Source organism: Oenanthe melanoleuca, chromosome 5, assembly GCF_029582105.1.
Source record: "Oenanthe melanoleuca isolate GR-GAL-2019-014 chromosome 5, OMel1.0, whole genome shotgun sequence".
Classification (NCBI taxonomy): domain Eukaryota; kingdom Metazoa; phylum Chordata; class Aves; order Passeriformes; family Muscicapidae; genus Oenanthe; species Oenanthe melanoleuca.
In genome coordinates this window covers 31,885,612-31,902,780 of record NC_079339.1, presented here as the reverse complement: position 1 = coordinate 31,902,780, position 17,169 = coordinate 31,885,612, and the positions used below count along the sequence as shown (strand labels likewise).

General features: G+C 37.4%; 1 protein-coding gene across 4 annotated transcripts in view; it reads left to right on the top strand.

Annotated features, from left to right (window-relative positions):
* CDIN1 (CDAN1 interacting nuclease 1) overlaps positions 1-17,169 on the top strand; it is a 138,323-nt gene that overhangs the window by 106,310 nt on the left and 14,844 nt on the right. For 2 of the 4 annotated variants that reach the window (XM_056492664.1, XM_056492663.1), the window contains 2 exons: positions 14,717-14,867; positions 15,691-15,882. The exons of the other annotated variants lie outside the window; for them this stretch is intronic. In XM_056492664.1, coding sequence (XP_056348639.1) covers positions 14,717-14,852 — 136 coding nt within the window. In that variant the 3' untranslated portion in view covers positions 14,853-14,867; positions 15,691-15,882. Of the gene's footprint in view, positions 1-14,716; positions 14,868-15,690; positions 15,883-17,169 lie in introns of those variants that run through there. 4 annotated transcript variants of the gene reach the window in all.

Genomic DNA, 17,169 nt, shown 5'->3' with positions numbered 1-17,169 from the left:
TTGGGACCTTTATTTCAATTATTGTTCTGTTATTTCACACCACATTTCTGGTTCACATATCTTTCTAAATATTTTGTCTTTACAAAGAGAAAATCTACAGTGAGAATATATCACTTTCATCTCATGCCTCTTATTTTTTTAATTATCCTAGGAACAGTGTATTGAAGAGGATTATTTCTAGAAGCAATATTTGAAAGTAGTAAGAGATGGTTCTTTCTTGAAACTTTGAATCTGGTATCTGACACTTTATAGCTCATCCTTACAATAAATATGTTTGTTCTGTGACTAGACAGATAAAACAAAGGAATTGAGTATACACTTCTTCTAGAATAGCTGCTTTTTTCTCATTCAGTTGGTAGGTGACTGTAAAGAAAATTATCACTGTATGTATTTCTGTAATTCAGTTTTAGACATGCTGAAGCATAAATTCACTCACTATACAAATACGAAGTTAAGAAGGGTAATAAAGTGTGTGCATAAAATGGGGTTTTTGCTGTCACATTTGATTCAGTTGCTATTGCTTTGTTCAGTTTTACTGTTAAATTTAGTTCTATTTGTAAGCAAAAAATGTTCAGTTTTACTGCAGTCAAGCTTGTTGGGGGTGGCAGGGATTGCGATACACTCCACCTGTCGCACTTTGCCTCTGCCAGGAAATTGGTTTACGGGCACAACCTCTCCATTGAGAATTTTGTGCCTTCACTTAAAATTTGATTTGCTGTGTGCATTATGAACTGCAGTATTCACAATGAGTCCACCTCTCCAGGTAGGACAGACATAATGAGATGGTCACCTGGTCCCAGGAACCTTTTATGAGCTATATACTGTAGCAATATTTTGTTCCTATTAAGTTGCAGATCATGTACAAAAGTCAGATTAGTTACCTGCATTAAAAAAAAAGTGGGTAACTTAAGCAAAAAATGTCTGGTTTAGTTTCTGAATCTTTACTATTTAAGACAACAAATATTGTTAGATTTGTCATGGCTTCCATATGGTGATATCAAAAGTTTAAAATTTTTCCATTGCTGTTAGCACATTTTTTTATTAGAATATTTTTAATTTAGATTTATTCAATTTTTTTTTTTTTAAAACCTAGGGAAGAGTAACCCAATGTACCAGTACAGGCTGGGGGCTGACCTGCTGGAAAGCAGCTCCCCAGGGAAGGACCTGAGGGTCCTGGGGACAGGAAGCTGGCCGTGATCCTTGTGGGCAAGAACAATGGGATCCTGGGGTACAGTAGGAAGAGCATGGCCAGCAGGTCAGGGGAGAACCTGCTTGAGCAGAGAGGTTGGACCAGATGACCCACTCTGATTCTGTGATATTTTCTTTAATTATATATTTACACAGTAACCATCTAAATATAGTATCTGGTTTGGGTTTGTTTCATTTTTTAAGAAGTGGAATGCAGTTTGGGTTCCTGTAACATAAATCTTGCAACTCCTGCAGTATATAAGTAAGGTGTTCTGCAGTTGCATAATTGTCCTCAAAAACCCATCTATCAGGTATTATTTGTTGGAGAAGATGAAACTGAGGAATCTTGCAAATATGAATGCTCAGATTCTGGGAATTGTTGGGGAAGGTAAAACAGGAAAGCCCTAGTTACTGAATTACCATAAACACAATAGGATGGCTCACCGAAGCTAATTCACTCTTAATTAAACAATGCTTTTGGCCAGAGGGCAAGGCCAAAAGACACAAAAGACTGACCCGCACCCAAAGATTAGATCTTAGAGTTTAGAATGTCACATGCTATGCTAATGTCACCTTTCCTATAGGCTGTATGTAAATGCTATAGAATTAGTATTTTGTATTAGATTGGTTCTTAGGAATTAGAATATTCATGATGGAAGTGGATTTATTGTGTTACAAACGGGAAGTCTCTCTCCTCTTCTCCCCTCCTCTCTTCTCTCCTCTCCTCTTCTCTTCTCTCTTTTTCTCCTCTTCTCCCCTCCTCTCTTCTCTCCTCTCCTCTTCTCTTCTCTCTTTTTCTCCTCCTCTCTCTTCTCTCCTCTCCTCTCCTCTTCTCTCTTTCTCTTCCTATCTTTACTCCTTGCTCTTCTTCTCCCACTCCTCCTCTCCTTTCCCTCTCCCTTTACCCCAATATCCTTTTAACCCATTACTCCTCTCCTCTTCTTCCTCTCTTCTGTCTTTTCTTCTCCTCTTCTCTTCCCCTCTTTACCTTCTTTACTCTCTCTCTTTACCCTCCTTCTTCTCTCTTTCTCTCCCCCTTTTTATCTCTTTAATCTGCACGTGGCTGTGCCGGGCAGCTCCTTGCAGACTCCCTTATAATAAACTGCAACTGTAGCTTTTAGCATTTACAGAGCGTCTGAGTCTTGTTCCTCGAGTCCACCCTGATACAAAGAATCCAGGAGTCTCCCGCAATTATTCATACTTTTTTTTAGTCATAGGACAGACTTGTGTGCAAAGTAAACCAAAATGAAATAATTCAGATTATTTTACCCTCAGTGATGACATGTTACTGACTATATTACCTCACAGCATGTCACAAGGCATCATTACATGCTACTGAGTTTTATTTCATTTATTCCAGAATCTCATCAAGGCACTTCAGTTTAAGCATATAAAAAATTTAAAAATCACTCAGTACCACAAAGCTCTTTAAAGTCAGATTTCCATAAATTTGCACAGTACTAAACATTGGTGGTGTTAAGCAAATGAGAGCAAATAAGTACATTAAAGTGGAAACATTACTTAAGCAAAGAGAAGCTGTTCTATACCATTTCTATAATTTTCTATGTGGTCTGACTTAATTTTTTTTAATTAAAGAATGGTTCAAAAGTGCCTGTAGGTAATCAAGAAATTATAAATTAATTTTTAATTCTTATTTTTGCTGGTTCAGCTGGAATTATAGGTCTCCTAATCTCCCGAATTTACCATTTTTCTGCTGTTGCCATAGTGAAATCAGGTAGAACAGGCAAAGCTGTATTTCTTCTTCTCTTTGAACTTAACTAAAAATAATGCTTAATCTATTGGTATGGCTTTAGAAATAGCTTTTAAAAATGTTAATGTGGATTTAGCAACTGTGGAAACAGAGATATTCTGACCTCAAACTGAAAGTCCTATTTGCTCTCAGCAAAAATGCAAGTTTTTACCTGTGCAAGTTTTCCTTTAGCAGATCATGCTAGTGCTTTAGGCCTAGGTAGGCTTGAGGGAAAAATGTATACAAACCTGCGTCAATTTATGCACCTTGATGTCATGTACTTCTGAGCAGGGAAGGACTTTAGGGCAGCTAGTTTTTGTGACTGGGCAGCTTGTTTTTGTAACCAGGGCAGAGTATACCAGACTATTTCAAGTGATAATTGGTTTGAATCACTTAGCCTGATGGAAATAACTTTGTCACTGGGTAATTCTGCATAACAAAGACTTAGTACTGAAAAGCTCCAAATGCCATTGAGAATTCATCTCATTCTGCAGGAGGATGGTGCCAGACTTGCTGGGTATGTTTTTATTATTGTGTAGTAATGTGTAATATCTGAGTTGTACTAGGCTGCTATGCACAAACTACAAAGTTGCCTCCGGTGTAGAAATACTGATTTGTAAAAATATGATACCTCAAAGGTACAGAGAGATATTTTGTAGTCTTTGGCAAAAGTCAGTAGTTAATATGGAGAGATCCTAGAAGCTGAAGTAGTTGAAATTGCGTAATTATTCACTGAGTGTTAAATGAGATGGAGTTGTTCTTTCTTCCCCCTTATTTTTGTTGTGTGTTTTTGGGGTTTGATTGGGGTTGTTTTGTGTCTTCCACTTAAGTGTAGTCTAGCTTGAACCAACAGGAAGACCCTCACCTCCTTTGCAAGAGTGCTATAAACTGAGGGAACTGACAAGAATCTTTTTATTGTCTATATTGGTCTTCCATTACTCAGTTCAAGTTGAAGGTGTCTTCAACATATTCAGTAATCTGTACTGAGGTCGGAGCAGATGGAAGCCTTATGTCAGCACCTCTCCTTAAGCTGCATTATGGCTGTTCCTGACAAGTGGATTTCTCTGAGAGACAGCTTTCTTGAGAGGTTCCTCTGGAATTCAGGAACCATTTTAAACTACTGTCCTTCCTTATGTTTTGAATGCATGGTGTTTTTTGATGCTGCAATCAAAAATATAAGGACAAGACTGGAAAATAAGCACTTTAAGAAACAAAAAAAGCCTTGCAGTTTTGGGCTGACAAAGGAGAGGGAGAGACAGCTGATCAGAACAGATACTAATCTTATCACTTAATTTACTTACTCTGAGCTTTCATGCAATGTAAGAACCGAAAAACAACAAAGTGGCTGTGCTCAGGTGGAAGTTAGCCAAGTCTCAGAAAAGTTGGTAAAACTCATTATTCATGACGTTTCCAGCTGCTTACTCAAGCTTAGTTTATCTTTGAAGGGAAAAGTGGTGTTTATTTTTCTTCTTGTTACTTTTATTTTCTATTAGTTTTGCTTTTGTCTTAAAGGGAACAGAAATTGAACAGGACTAGCAGCTCAATAGGTCACACTTTTTCTGTTCTGTTTAAAATGAGACTGCTAGAGCTGTCTTTGATGCCCTTAGATGTCTGCCAACCAAAAATACTCATTTATGTAGCAATCTAACAATTGCGTGGCAAAGAAATGAAAAAAGAAGGAAAAAGGAAACGAAAAAAGAAAAGGAAAAGAAAATGAAGAAAAAGGAAAAGCAGGAAAAGGAAAAGGACACAAGAATATGTAGTCCAGCTGTCTTCCACTGTTTTCAACATGTATTTGTATGAAGGAAAATGTTAATATTATGTGATTTTGTGGTGTTGCAGACTTCTGCCTCAGTTCTCATCAGGCATGTATTGTAATATGTCACTGGCTCATTCAACTAATCTGCCATTGCTTTTAAAACTTCACAAGTGATAGCATTTTCCTCTGATTCTTCCTCTCCCTCTTTCTGGGCTCATTTACATTGCCATGTATATTTTTATTTTCCTTTTGAACATAATTCTGAACTTTGATGGTGAGCCCAAAAAAGTTCAGTGCATAGTAAGCAAAGAAAGCTGAAACACAGTTGGGTTTAGTATTGGTATATACTGAAAAGGACTAAATAACTTCTAAATAAATCTAAATAGCACGAATTTTTCAGAAGGTACATGCAGTAGAGGTCTATGTGTATGTGTATAAATAGTTAAGAAGAGAGAAGGCAGAAAAGGGAAGTAGATTTCTTTGCTCATCCCCAGTTACACACTTACAATGAATGGAACACTTACTACAGGTTGCCTTGGTGGTCTCCTAGAGTCTCTGAAACAGTTTCCAGCTTTCGTAATGTGAAAATATCTCTTCTGGAAGACTGGATATTTCGCAAGTGATACATAAGACTTGTGTATCTCAGGATGCAGTCCTTTCTGAATAACAACTAAATCCCAAATTATTTTCAAATATGTAGTGGGGCAGGACCAGTTTGGATTGAACAGACGCTGGATAAATGAATCAACTGAAAGACAAGCTGAGGAGCCTCAGGCATTTAGAATAAATGTGTGCCAGACACAATTAATGTTTGCCAGTGGATTCCAAAGGCAGTGAGAATATTCAAGGTCAGAGGAGGTGTTTGCCTTCCTTCTGGGTGGGCACCAGGTGCCACAGTAATGGGCAGCAGACATATCACTTCCTTTTTCATCTGTTCCCTGCTTAATACAGATAGGTGACTTACATTTTGAGAGACAGTAAATTTAAGTACAGCATCACACATAAAGTGCTTCTGCCTGTCAATTATGGGCAATAGTGTGTTTGGTAGTTAACGGCTAAGCAGCATTGTGTGAAGATACTCTGTATGATTTACTATCTGGTCTTCTAATGCTCTGATCTGGGAAGTTGGAAGCACAGATGAGCTGTCCTCCATTTGTTAATTCATCTGTTACATTGTTTGTTTTATTGCATATTTATGTATAAGGATTTGAAGATACAGAATAGTCTAATAATTCATTCAAAATGTCTTGAGATAGCTTTAATACTGGCTCCAAGATTTATGCTCAGCAAATACTAAGCACACAGGTATATAGTGCCTTTATTTATCAACATTTCTGCTATCAAAATTTGCTGAGCAGCTTTTCTGATTAGTTTGGTTCTGTTTTACAATAATTATTAAACAAAAATCTAATGCTGTAAGAGCAGTTCTGCCTCCTTGGTTAAATGCACTTTTGACATATCCTGTCTTTCTGGTGAGCACTGACACCAGATAAACAGCTGCACAGAAAGAAAGGATTGCTGCAAACTATGAGGCACTCACAGATTATTCAGATACCATCTTGCACTGGCCTCAGGATGGCCTGTTACTTTCAGCCCTAAAAATAAACAGCTGTTAATCACCTAGTGGCAACACGACCGACACTTGTGGCTGCCTGGACAGTACTCAAAGGCTTTTCTCATGTTTTCTGTCACCCAGCTAAGAGGTAGTTTGCAGCCAGGCATTCCTTTGGGAAGGCTGCTGTGAGTTTAACAAAATGTTTGAAATAACCTCAGTAACTCCTCTCAACACTGATCCACAGCTTCAAATGTGCAGAATCAAACAATAGTGGCCTTGCACTGACAGTCTCTGGAGAGAGAACTAACGGCATAATGTTTTCTAAGGGAAACTGAGTAACGAGCAAGTACCTCAAGAAGCAACATTCCTTGCCTGGATTTAATCAGAAAGTGATGCTCTCAGCAACAATATGTGGAATAGTTCTGCAGTGCAAGCAGCCATCTTTGTTCCCTGCTTATTCAGAGTTTTTTGCAATGTATTAGCCACCGTTCTTGCAATGTATTAACTGGTAAATACAAGTAGCACAACTTAAAATAGGAGCAGCACTGCTTTAGCAAACTAGTCCTCAAATTGCATGTTGTAGGATTGGAAGGGTGTTGCTGTTTTTAACATTAATGGACTTGCAAAACAGTGGACAGTAAAACAATGTGCTAACTCTGAGTTATGAAAAACAAATACATAGATGCCACACCTAATACAGAATAGAATATTAGACTTTCTCCGCCAGAATGGAAATTTTGAAGCTTCTGAAAAAGATGTAGAAAGTTTTTCTTGTATTGTGCCTTTAAGATTGTAGGGTTTCTTGGTTGAGCTTCTTTTGCTTAGTTATGTCCCTCATCCAGGGTGCCTGATGTCGCTTTGCCCTGTATTGAAATGGTTAACTAATGTAGAATCCTTGTATTTCCCAGAATATTGCATTTATCTCCAAGTGACCAAACAACATACCTGGAGCACTATCTATTATCTCTTTTAGCCAGGTACTGGAACTATCTTCCCTTGCAGCCAAAATGCACTGGATGTATACCCTAGTGATCCCCACTAGAGCCAGAAAAAGCCACCAGTGTGTGCTCACAGCCCAGAGGGCCAAGTACACTGTGGGCTGCATTGAAGGGAGCTGAGGCACTGGAACAGGTTGCCAAGAGAGGTTCTGGATGGCCCACCCCTGAGAGTGTTCAAGGTCAGGTTGGATGGGGCCCTAAGCAACCTGGTCTCAGTGGGTGGCCTGCCTGCAGCAGGGGGCTTGGAACTAGATGATCTTTAATGTCCCTCCCAACCCAAGCCATTCTATGATTCTCTGAAAAAACTTTGGCCACTATTTCCATGAGAAAACCCAGCAGTATAAAGGTTAAAAATCTCTTTTCTAAAATGTTGATGTGAGCATCATGTTAATTTTCAGTACATCAGCCCAATCCTGCAGTGCAGGCATAGGGTCACCTTGTAGTGTGTCTTCACAAAGTACAAAGAGTACAAAACGTTACAATCTGATGTGCAAAGAAAGCATCTACCTGATTCTTGAGCATGCTGAGACTGAAAGTAAAACATGTTGTACCTTGAGTACACACAACCACTTGAGAGTTGAGCATCTGGAATACTGCTAATAAGCAAAACAAAACTAAAAAAAAGAGTTTATTTTAGTAGATGTTAGGACATGAACCAACAGAAACGGAGAAATTCAAAGTTCACTCAAGGCTCTCTCCTCTTAATGGCAAGCTGCCTTGAAGCCAGTATGTGATTTCTTTCTCACTCACTGCATCAGTCTTCACTTAGAAAGCCTTGATCCTTGTAAATCACTGTAGCCTTAATGTTATTTAATCATAGATTTTAAAATTAATTTCCATGAGAACTGTATTTTTTAAAAAAGCCTAACTTGTCATTGAGGATTATAAAAATCCTTTATTTGCCTGGAGAACAGTATTCAGATCTGAATGAAGAAGTGTAAGTGAAGAATGTATTTCGACAGTTTGTTTATTAAAAATGTATTATGCAGCTAAAAGTTATATTGTATTTATAATATTTCAGTGACAGTGACTTGCACAGTTTCTGGTGCAGTCTATTAATATGCATTTAAAACTGTGCTATGGAAAATTCTACAGTATTTTAAATGCCCCCTTATGTCCACATAAATATCACGTGACTTGTTTTTATTTTTCAAAATGCCAAAAGCGATTCAATCATATTATCAGCTTGATGAAATGCTGCTATTTGATTGAAGCTTTAACAGCCTCATTTCAGAGGTAAAAAGATAACTAGTGTAAAAAAAGTTCATTAAGATTTAATCACGTCTGAGTGAGGTATTACTGTAGAGGGAGATGATATTACTGTAGAGGGCCTGATATTAGTTTCCATCCGCTTTTTTTTCACCTGACAATTCTAGCTTCCACATCAATTGCATATAATACCAGTTTCTGACATTCATGGAAATGCCTTTCTCAGCCCAAAGAAATTCCCACTTTTAAGCCAAAGCCTCCTTGTGAATGGGAGTCTCACAAAATATTAGTAGACTTTGATTTTTTCCTTGTCTTCAGTAAAAATAAGACTTCCCCCAACTACTGTGGTAACATCAAAGCTTAAAGCAGATTAGGTTTTACTTGCTTAATTTTGCCTTAAGCAGCGTGAACTGGATGCCTGGATCCTTGAGACACATGCTGCTAGCATCTATGTGTGAGGCATGATGTAGTACTTGTAGTACATGCCATGAACAAGTTTCTATTATCTTTTGAAGTTTGTGACCAGAACCTGTTAAACTTTCTTGAGCCACATTTGCAAATTTTTTTTTTTTCACTTGCTACTTTAGGAAGTCATTGTTAAGTAGCTTAAGGGAGTTGGGCACAAAAATATTGCAGTCTTATGGATTTCAGATTAAGGATCGGATTTTTAAAGCAAAAATTACCATTCAGTTATTTGATTTTGTAAGTACTGGACTTTTTACTCCTTTTAACCAGATTTGATGAAGTCACAGTAGTAAGGTGCTGTATGTGTGTCACTGGATCACGAAATGATGTGGAGGATTGGAAAACTGACAGGAATGATGAAACCCCACCATTATCTTTAAATTCCATTCAGAGTTTTTTAAATGCACTGTCTTCATGCACAAGTACCTTTATTTGATTTTAAAATTCTGTGTAAATGAAAGGTAGAAAAAAATACCTTGTTATAAACTATTCTGAATTAGGACTGCAGTAGCTGTATAAGTGGAAAGTTTCTTCCTGATCGAAGTACATTTCTGAGCAGTGACTCTTAAACATTTGCCAAGATGTATAATACTGTGTCATCAGCAGTAGTAAACTGGTCTAGACATTAGGAAGTTGGCTGACTTATGCCAACTGACCTTATTTGAAAATGTGGTCTGTAGCTGTTGCATACTAGCCTAGCTCTGCCAATTTCTAAATTTCTTCTGCTGATGTAAATGAGACTTCTACAAGTACACTAAAATAAAGCTGAGTGTCCTTAAACAGTAAACTTATTATGTATTATTATAGGGAGGGTTAATTATTTTATCTTCAAGGTTTATTAGTACTACAAGTAAACCCTATTTACTCACAACTGTGATTCTGAAGAACAGTGTTAAATTGGCTTAGAATGTAATCAGTTATTTGTGAACTTTTGTAATTCCCCTTTCCCAGAAAACAAGTAGTGTTGTGCAAATGATAATGCTCTGGTTTGTTCCATATTTAAAAAGAAAAACAAGGCCACAAAGCCAGCATTGAAAAGTGATGGGACCAGAATGCAGTCCTTAAAAGATACATTCAGGTGTGTTGCCTTCATAATTAAAATCACCAGCCAGGTAGACTGTTATACTTTTGAAACATGAGTATTTGGGTGAACCCATTTGATAAAATATTTGTTTAAATGCATACATATTAGAAATAATAATTCATATGCCAGCATTTTCTTATGAGAAACTTTTGGAATTCCATTTATTTACATTATGCTGAGATGCATATAGCAAATAGACTGATAATAAATGAAGTGAACATTTACAGAAGAACAATTCCAAGTTCTGTTACTTTTCTGTTCAGTGTCAAGCAGTGTGTTGAAAATGCATTTTTCATAAATGCATTTTTCATAAAACCACATGCAAGGCTTTGTGATGGTGAAAAAATCACCTCACAACAGCCACATGTCTAGGCAAATCCTTAGAAGCTGGTATGGACCTCACACAGACATTCCAGAAGAAAGGACATTACTAGAGAGTAGTTTCTCTTGAAGTGAAGTAGAATATGTGTGAGCCTACTAGGCCACTTTGATAAATAAATAAAAGTCTTTTTTCTCTTCTAGCAGAAAACTGGTTCAACTGGAGGGCAAGTTAAACCCAGATTCATACTTTACTTGGTTGTTTTCTTTTCTTTTTTTTTTTTTAAAGTGATCCCTTAGTTTGTTGTTGTTGCTGGGGTTTTTTTTCTTAAGACAAAGAACCATTTGGCTTTGGGTTATCTGAATTTTGCTTTCTGGCTTTACAGTATATCTCTGTGAAACTCCTTTACAAGGCAAAACTCAGTGTCCCAGGACTATCAGTGCACTACTTTAGCTGTGGTTTTCTTCCAAAATTTATGTGATTAAACAATACAGAGTTCCTCTGACCAATCTGAAATTAGTGGAAACCTGACTTAGAGCAAACAGTATTGTCAGATGTAAGTTTTTATCTAAAGAACTGGTTGAGACTGCAACTATATTTAACTATACTCAAATTCTATTTTTCTATCTCAAATGCTTCAGTTGGTTCTTTCAAAGACACCATGTGCTGCCTTTAGTACTTAGACTAAATTTAGTCATCTGTATCAAGCCTAAATTAGGCCTAAAGCAATCCATGAGCTTTTGTAATGCTGCTCTCTTCTTGCCATGCCTTGGGATTCAGAAGCCTCCCTTTTGGTACTTCTGGTACTCATACCCCAAGTACCCCTACCCTGAGTTGGCTTTGGCTGCCTTGCATCAGTCACAACTTCTAATGTCAGAGCTGGGCATTGATTATACCAGGATTTATATAATGGAAGCTTCCTATCTGTTAGTTGATATTTAGGTAAACTGATGCAACCTGTGGATGATTTTCACTTGCTGTTTTTATTATGTTCTGAAGGAAGCTTGCCTCTGTATTTCCTCTTTATTCTGTTTTTACTGCACGGAATCAACCAAACCATAGTTACCTGGATTTCTTTCCAACTTTAAAAAAAAAAAAACAAAATCTAATAAAAGTAAAGTTCTAAAAGCAGGACTTTCACTGTAATAGCTAAAATTACAGTTTTGTATAACTTTTGGACACATTCCTTCACATCTAAGAACTAATTTTCAGGGATTTATACAATTTTTCTAAGCAGGAAGAAAATCCGTGGGAGTCCAATATTTTGTTACATTCTAAGGTTGATTTTCAATTTAGGCCTAAAACTTTATCCAGTGTGTGTTTCATATGAAATAAGATAACCTGGCCTATCTCATATCTATATAGTTTTAGAACCAGTTGGTACATTCAAAGTTTTTCTATGCTCCTCAAAGCTACCGAATGCATCCCCTTTCCATAGCAATACCAAGTATGCATTCTGTCATTTTAATTCATTCTCCAGTGTAAACCACAATCAGTCACTTAACTTGTTCAATGTTACAGCTGATGCAAGAAATCAATTTGTAGCTTTACTTTGTAATTTACAGCACCGACTTTCATTCCTCAGGGTGTCATATCTCCACTTGGGAAAGAGTCAAATTAAAAAGTATTCTTACTTTTGGGTTACATTTCCCTATCTCATCCCCTTACACAAAAAGGTTAAGTGTCTTTTCAAATTAAGGGAGAAGTAATTAACCAGTGGCATTGTTTGTGGTTTGCCAACTCTGGGCGTTAATGAGAGAGAAATTAGCACTTAGCAGCAGGAGTTCCTGATAGTCAGTGGCAAAGGCTTAATGTGCCAACAAGTTCATTTTGGTCTTAAGTACTGCACTTAAGTGCAGTAAACAAAAGTATGGCATGGGTTTTATGTGATTATACACATGAGCTTTATGATATAGAGCTATAATAGAACAAATGACGCAGTAGAGTTGCAAAAGTGCAACCTAGACAGCAAAGGGCAAACAGTTTTGCTGTAACACCACAGTCAGAAGCAGGATTGATGGATGTTTTCATGCCAAAGATGTACTTGCTCCTGCCATTAACAGTCTGCAGATGTTCTTGTATATAATTTTATTATCAAATTTGGTATTTCTGAACATAATTTTTTAAGCACCTCAAAAATTGTGCTTGAGCTGAGACGATTTGCTCGCAAGACATAAATGAGCCTTTTGAGGTGTCTCGAAATTGTAATTTTATTTAAAAATACAGTTTCAAAAAATAATTGAACAAATTGCTTAAGCACAGTGCCACATGCATTTTATGGTGGATGGGGGATTCAGACTGCCACACAGCAAAATGAGCCCTTCAGAACTTGGGTGAGCAGCTGCTCATTAGCATCAGGATTTTACCTGGCACATGTGCTCATAATGAGTAACTACTTGCATACATTTCATACCTTCTGCCTTGCACAAAATAGTCCATTAAAAATGTAAGGTCTCCTCCCTATCTTCTGGGGATTTTGCTTTTAAAATAATTTTGGTTGGTATGTAAGTACATCCCCATCCAATTACGCATTTCTATATTTGCTTGATATGGGAACAGATACATAGTCTGTGAAGTAACAAAAGTGGGGGTCCCTCCTGGATCAGCAAACTGCTGTCTCTCACCAGAGGTGAGATCACCTGTGAGCATCAGTCCTTGGCCTCACTTGCCTAGACCCCTTGCTCCTGCTTGGGTTTCCAGGCTTGCAGGAACAATGAGATTCTGCATGTTTTGGCCCCACAGGAGCTTAAGCAATGGACAATGGAAAGAAGTCCATAGAAGCTGAAGTTGCTGGACAGACAAAACTAGGAATTGGGTTTAGGCAGCATTGTCCCTCATATTAGCCACTTTTCAGTCTGTGTTGTATTTATTGCCAGACATGTTAGGATATGTTACCTAGTAGAACCAGATGTGTCAGTGTCTTAACCTTTCAACTCTGGAATATCACCTTTCAGTTACAAAAAGCATATTTGCCAGTGTGGCCTCATCTATGCTGAGGGTAGTTTTCTCTACCACTGAGCTGTGGCTACTTGGAGGTTGAAGACTAGTAGCCATAGACCAAAATGTTGCAATGCTCTGCAGCAGTTTCAGTCAAAAGAGTACCGCATCTAATTGAAACTGCAGGAGGAAGCCACAGGGGTTTCTTCTTCCTTTGATGCCTATTCCATTACATAAGCACATCAAATAGAGTTTTCTCCACATTGTTGGAAAGAAACCACCCTCATGAAGCCAGTCTGGCACTACCCATGGCTTTGAGGGCTTGTATTGTCTGCTCAGTGGACATTTAGGTTACTGTGCCTCCCCCTAGCACATGTTTGTTATAATCAAACGTTAACAAAAATTGGCTCCCATATTATTTGAGTCCTGAGAACAACTCTGCATATAACCATTACATGACATTCTATTGAACTTTTTCTTGTACAGACGGTACCTAACAGCTCATCCTGCACTGTTGGTTTTGGCAAGTTCACTACAGCATATAATAAATCAAGGAAAGAAAAAGCTTTTTGGCCTAATGTTGTACAGGCTGCTGTAATGTTAGACTACAGAAAGCAGTTCTGTTTTTAGACATCCTTTTACTAACCCAGCATTCATAATTTATGATTCCACTGTAAAATTCCTGCAACACTACACCAGAAGTAGTGCTGCCCTTTAATTAAGTGCTCTCAGTAGGAAAAACGTGAAACTGATGTGCAAAACATATCGCAGTACACAGTGATTGATAGTGATTACTTCTTTATGAACCCAGCCTGAAGGTCTGAACTTCCTGATGGGTAAAATAGTCCATGGGGCTACTTCCTGAGATTGCCTAGTGGGGATCAGTCTGAGTTAGCTATATCTGAGGGATTCCTGAGGCACATTTCAGAGCCATTACAACACAAGCTTTCTGTTTCTTCTGAATTGTGCTTTATGTTAATAATTACCTGAATAATAGCTCATAGTAGAGATATTTTAAGGATTCATTGTTATCTTCATGGTATTATAATTTGAATGAACTGGGACATGTGTAAACCGTTGTGTCTTTAATGTCTGCACACACAAATCTAAAAGAGCAGGGTGCTTGTCAAAAGAGGTTTCTCTGTATATCACATTGCTGGATGTTATTTAGTATTTATTCATAGGTATTTTTTACTGACATGCAGAATATTAGAAAAAAACCTGAAGCTCTGATGTGGATTCTGTGAGTCTCTAAATAGCATTCTTATTCATGGAATCAGGTACTATTGACATCTATCAATTGCACATTCAAAATTTGAAAATTTAATGGAGGTTAAATGCTCCCTCCAATTTTGTAGTGAAGTTGCTGGATTTGTTGGAATCACAGAGGTGGGAAATTGAAATTCCCCTAACACAGTTACATAAGTTCATTTTTCTTTTTTTGTTTGATAGATTTGGCCCTGGGTTAGTCATCTACTGGTATGGATTTATTGAAGAGCTGGACTGCCATCGTGAGCGTGGCATCCTGCTAAAAGACTGCTTCCCTACTGACATTGTGACTCTGCGACACAGCATGGCTCAGCGCTGATGTTGGGAGGAAGAGGTAAATCCGGAAGCAATTTTACTTTCCTGCAGTGTAAACTAATGGCAGCATCTGCCCTGAACTTCAGCTGAACTCCTGCTGCCTGCCCTTATGCTACTGCTGCTTTACACAAACATATCAAGAGTTTCTGTTTTGCTTCAGACCTCTGTTGTGATCAGCCAAAAAAGACAGACACAACCCACTCATTATCAGCAGTTCTGTCTCTGTCAAGCAGCTAGTTTCGAGATACTCATAATCTTCTTCCTTCCGGATGGCTTCTTCAAGCCTTCTAAACAAAGACAAAAATGCAGAGCCTGAAAGGTGGAGCTTTCAGTTCTTACCCTCTTACAGAGTCACCTATAAAAATAAGTTCTTTTTATGAATTCACTGTGTGCTAGTGATGTGACTGAAACATCTACAGTGATGTGGAGATTTGGTGAGGGCTGTTGTTTTGGGGCTTAAAACAATATAATGCAAAACTGGTAAAGCCCAAGGGGTAAGAGAATATCATGGCTATTACAGTAAATAGCCAGATTTTGAGATAATAATTTGTGTATGTGTTTTGTCACTATCTGATTGTTAAAATCAACAATGGAATCCCAAGTTAACAGTTAAAAAATAGTTAGGGGATTTTGAGAGGGGGTGAATGCAAATAACATAAGTTTTATTTTATGTACTTAAGCCCGTGAAGTTTGAGGGCAGTGTGGGGGAGATTTAGTAAGTATTTTAATGGCTCAAAAATAACTTGTGTTTTGTCTTTTTCTCTCCCTCACCCCTGGGGAATCTATACCTAGGAATTTTTCTCTTAATTGACTAAGGAAGGAATCTCTCTTTGCCCCTATAGGTACTTAGAAAATTTCTGGCACAGTGAAGTCCAAAAGAGCAACGTGGAGGAGTTTTCTATGTGGGTTATTTCTGAAGGAGTTTACCATCCTGGTGTTCAAGAAGGGAGATTGGAAAAGAAAAAAAAAAGATACAACAGTGCTTCATACTGGATCAGTTCCACAAGACAAATAAAGCACACAAATGGACAGAAGTTTCCTGCGCACTTGTTTTCTTGTAAGAGCCTTGTTTTTCTCATGTTAGAACCATCAAAATCAGAAGTTTATTGAGGTGGGTTAGCCCTTCTTGAAGTTTTGTGCTCAGTCTCTCCTTTTTCCATCCACATTGTCGCTCAGGAGGGCAAGACTGGGTCTCAGGTTTGTGCTCTCAGACACTTTTTAATTACAGTGGCTCATTGGGCTTGACACAGTTCAATAGAGTTTTCTTTGCTAACTATTACTCAGGAAAGGACAAAATATTTTAAAATGTCAGTGAGAGATTTGCATGTATATTTATCATGTTCAGATTTTCTGAGAAAAAGAGCTATGGATTCTGATGTAGAAATAAAAGTCTGATAACAGTCTCCCTAAAGCACAAGTTGATGATCTTTTACAGAAAGAAAGGGTCTCTAAAACATTTCAGTGCATATTCATCGTCTTTTTTTAGTTGAAGTGGTACTTTGTGTGCCTGTATGTTTTCAAAAATCATATGCAGACTTTTTACAGTCTTGCCTTGAGTTGAAAGGATATTAATTCCACTCAGGAGTTTTTCAGCTGTAGTTTTCAGTATACACAGTACTTTTATTTTTAATTTTTAGTTTTCACCTTAACACTTTCTGGTAAGTTTCAGACAGGAGTTTATTTTGACAAATCTTTCATTTTCAAGAAAAAAATATTTAATCTTCTAATACTCTGTCCCTTGCTGCAGAGATAAACTAGTATAGCTCCATATAGTGAGTTATTGTTGTATAAAGATCTTTTCCTGGGTTTGAATGTGTTATAGTGAAGAGATTTATTTTTTTTAAATATTCGAACACCTGTAATTCATTTGTAATTCATTTGCATTCAACTGTTTAAGGTGTTGTGCTGAGCTTATTTTACCTGACCAGCTGTAAGGATCTGCCCATAAGGATACACAGAAGCAATCTGTGAATGTACCTGCCTGATGCTACTCACAAGTTACATTTAGAGCGTTACTCCCTCTGGGAATTTTAACTATGGTTTAGGTTAGTGGAATGTGTAAAATCAAGAAGAGAATAAAAAAGAAGAAATAACTGAACATAATCATAGTAGAAAATTCAGAAGTAATGGTTGTCTGAGTGAAATGGGTTTTAAAGGCAAACGGAATTTTTTTTAGCTACTGCATATGCTTTCTGTTGCATGAAATCATTTAAATCAGCTTTTACATGATACACTAATGCTGCTTTTTCTTTTTGAATCAATTAAATTTATCTGCACAGATGTTGAAAATTCTGCTAACCTTCATCAAAGCTTTGCTTTAT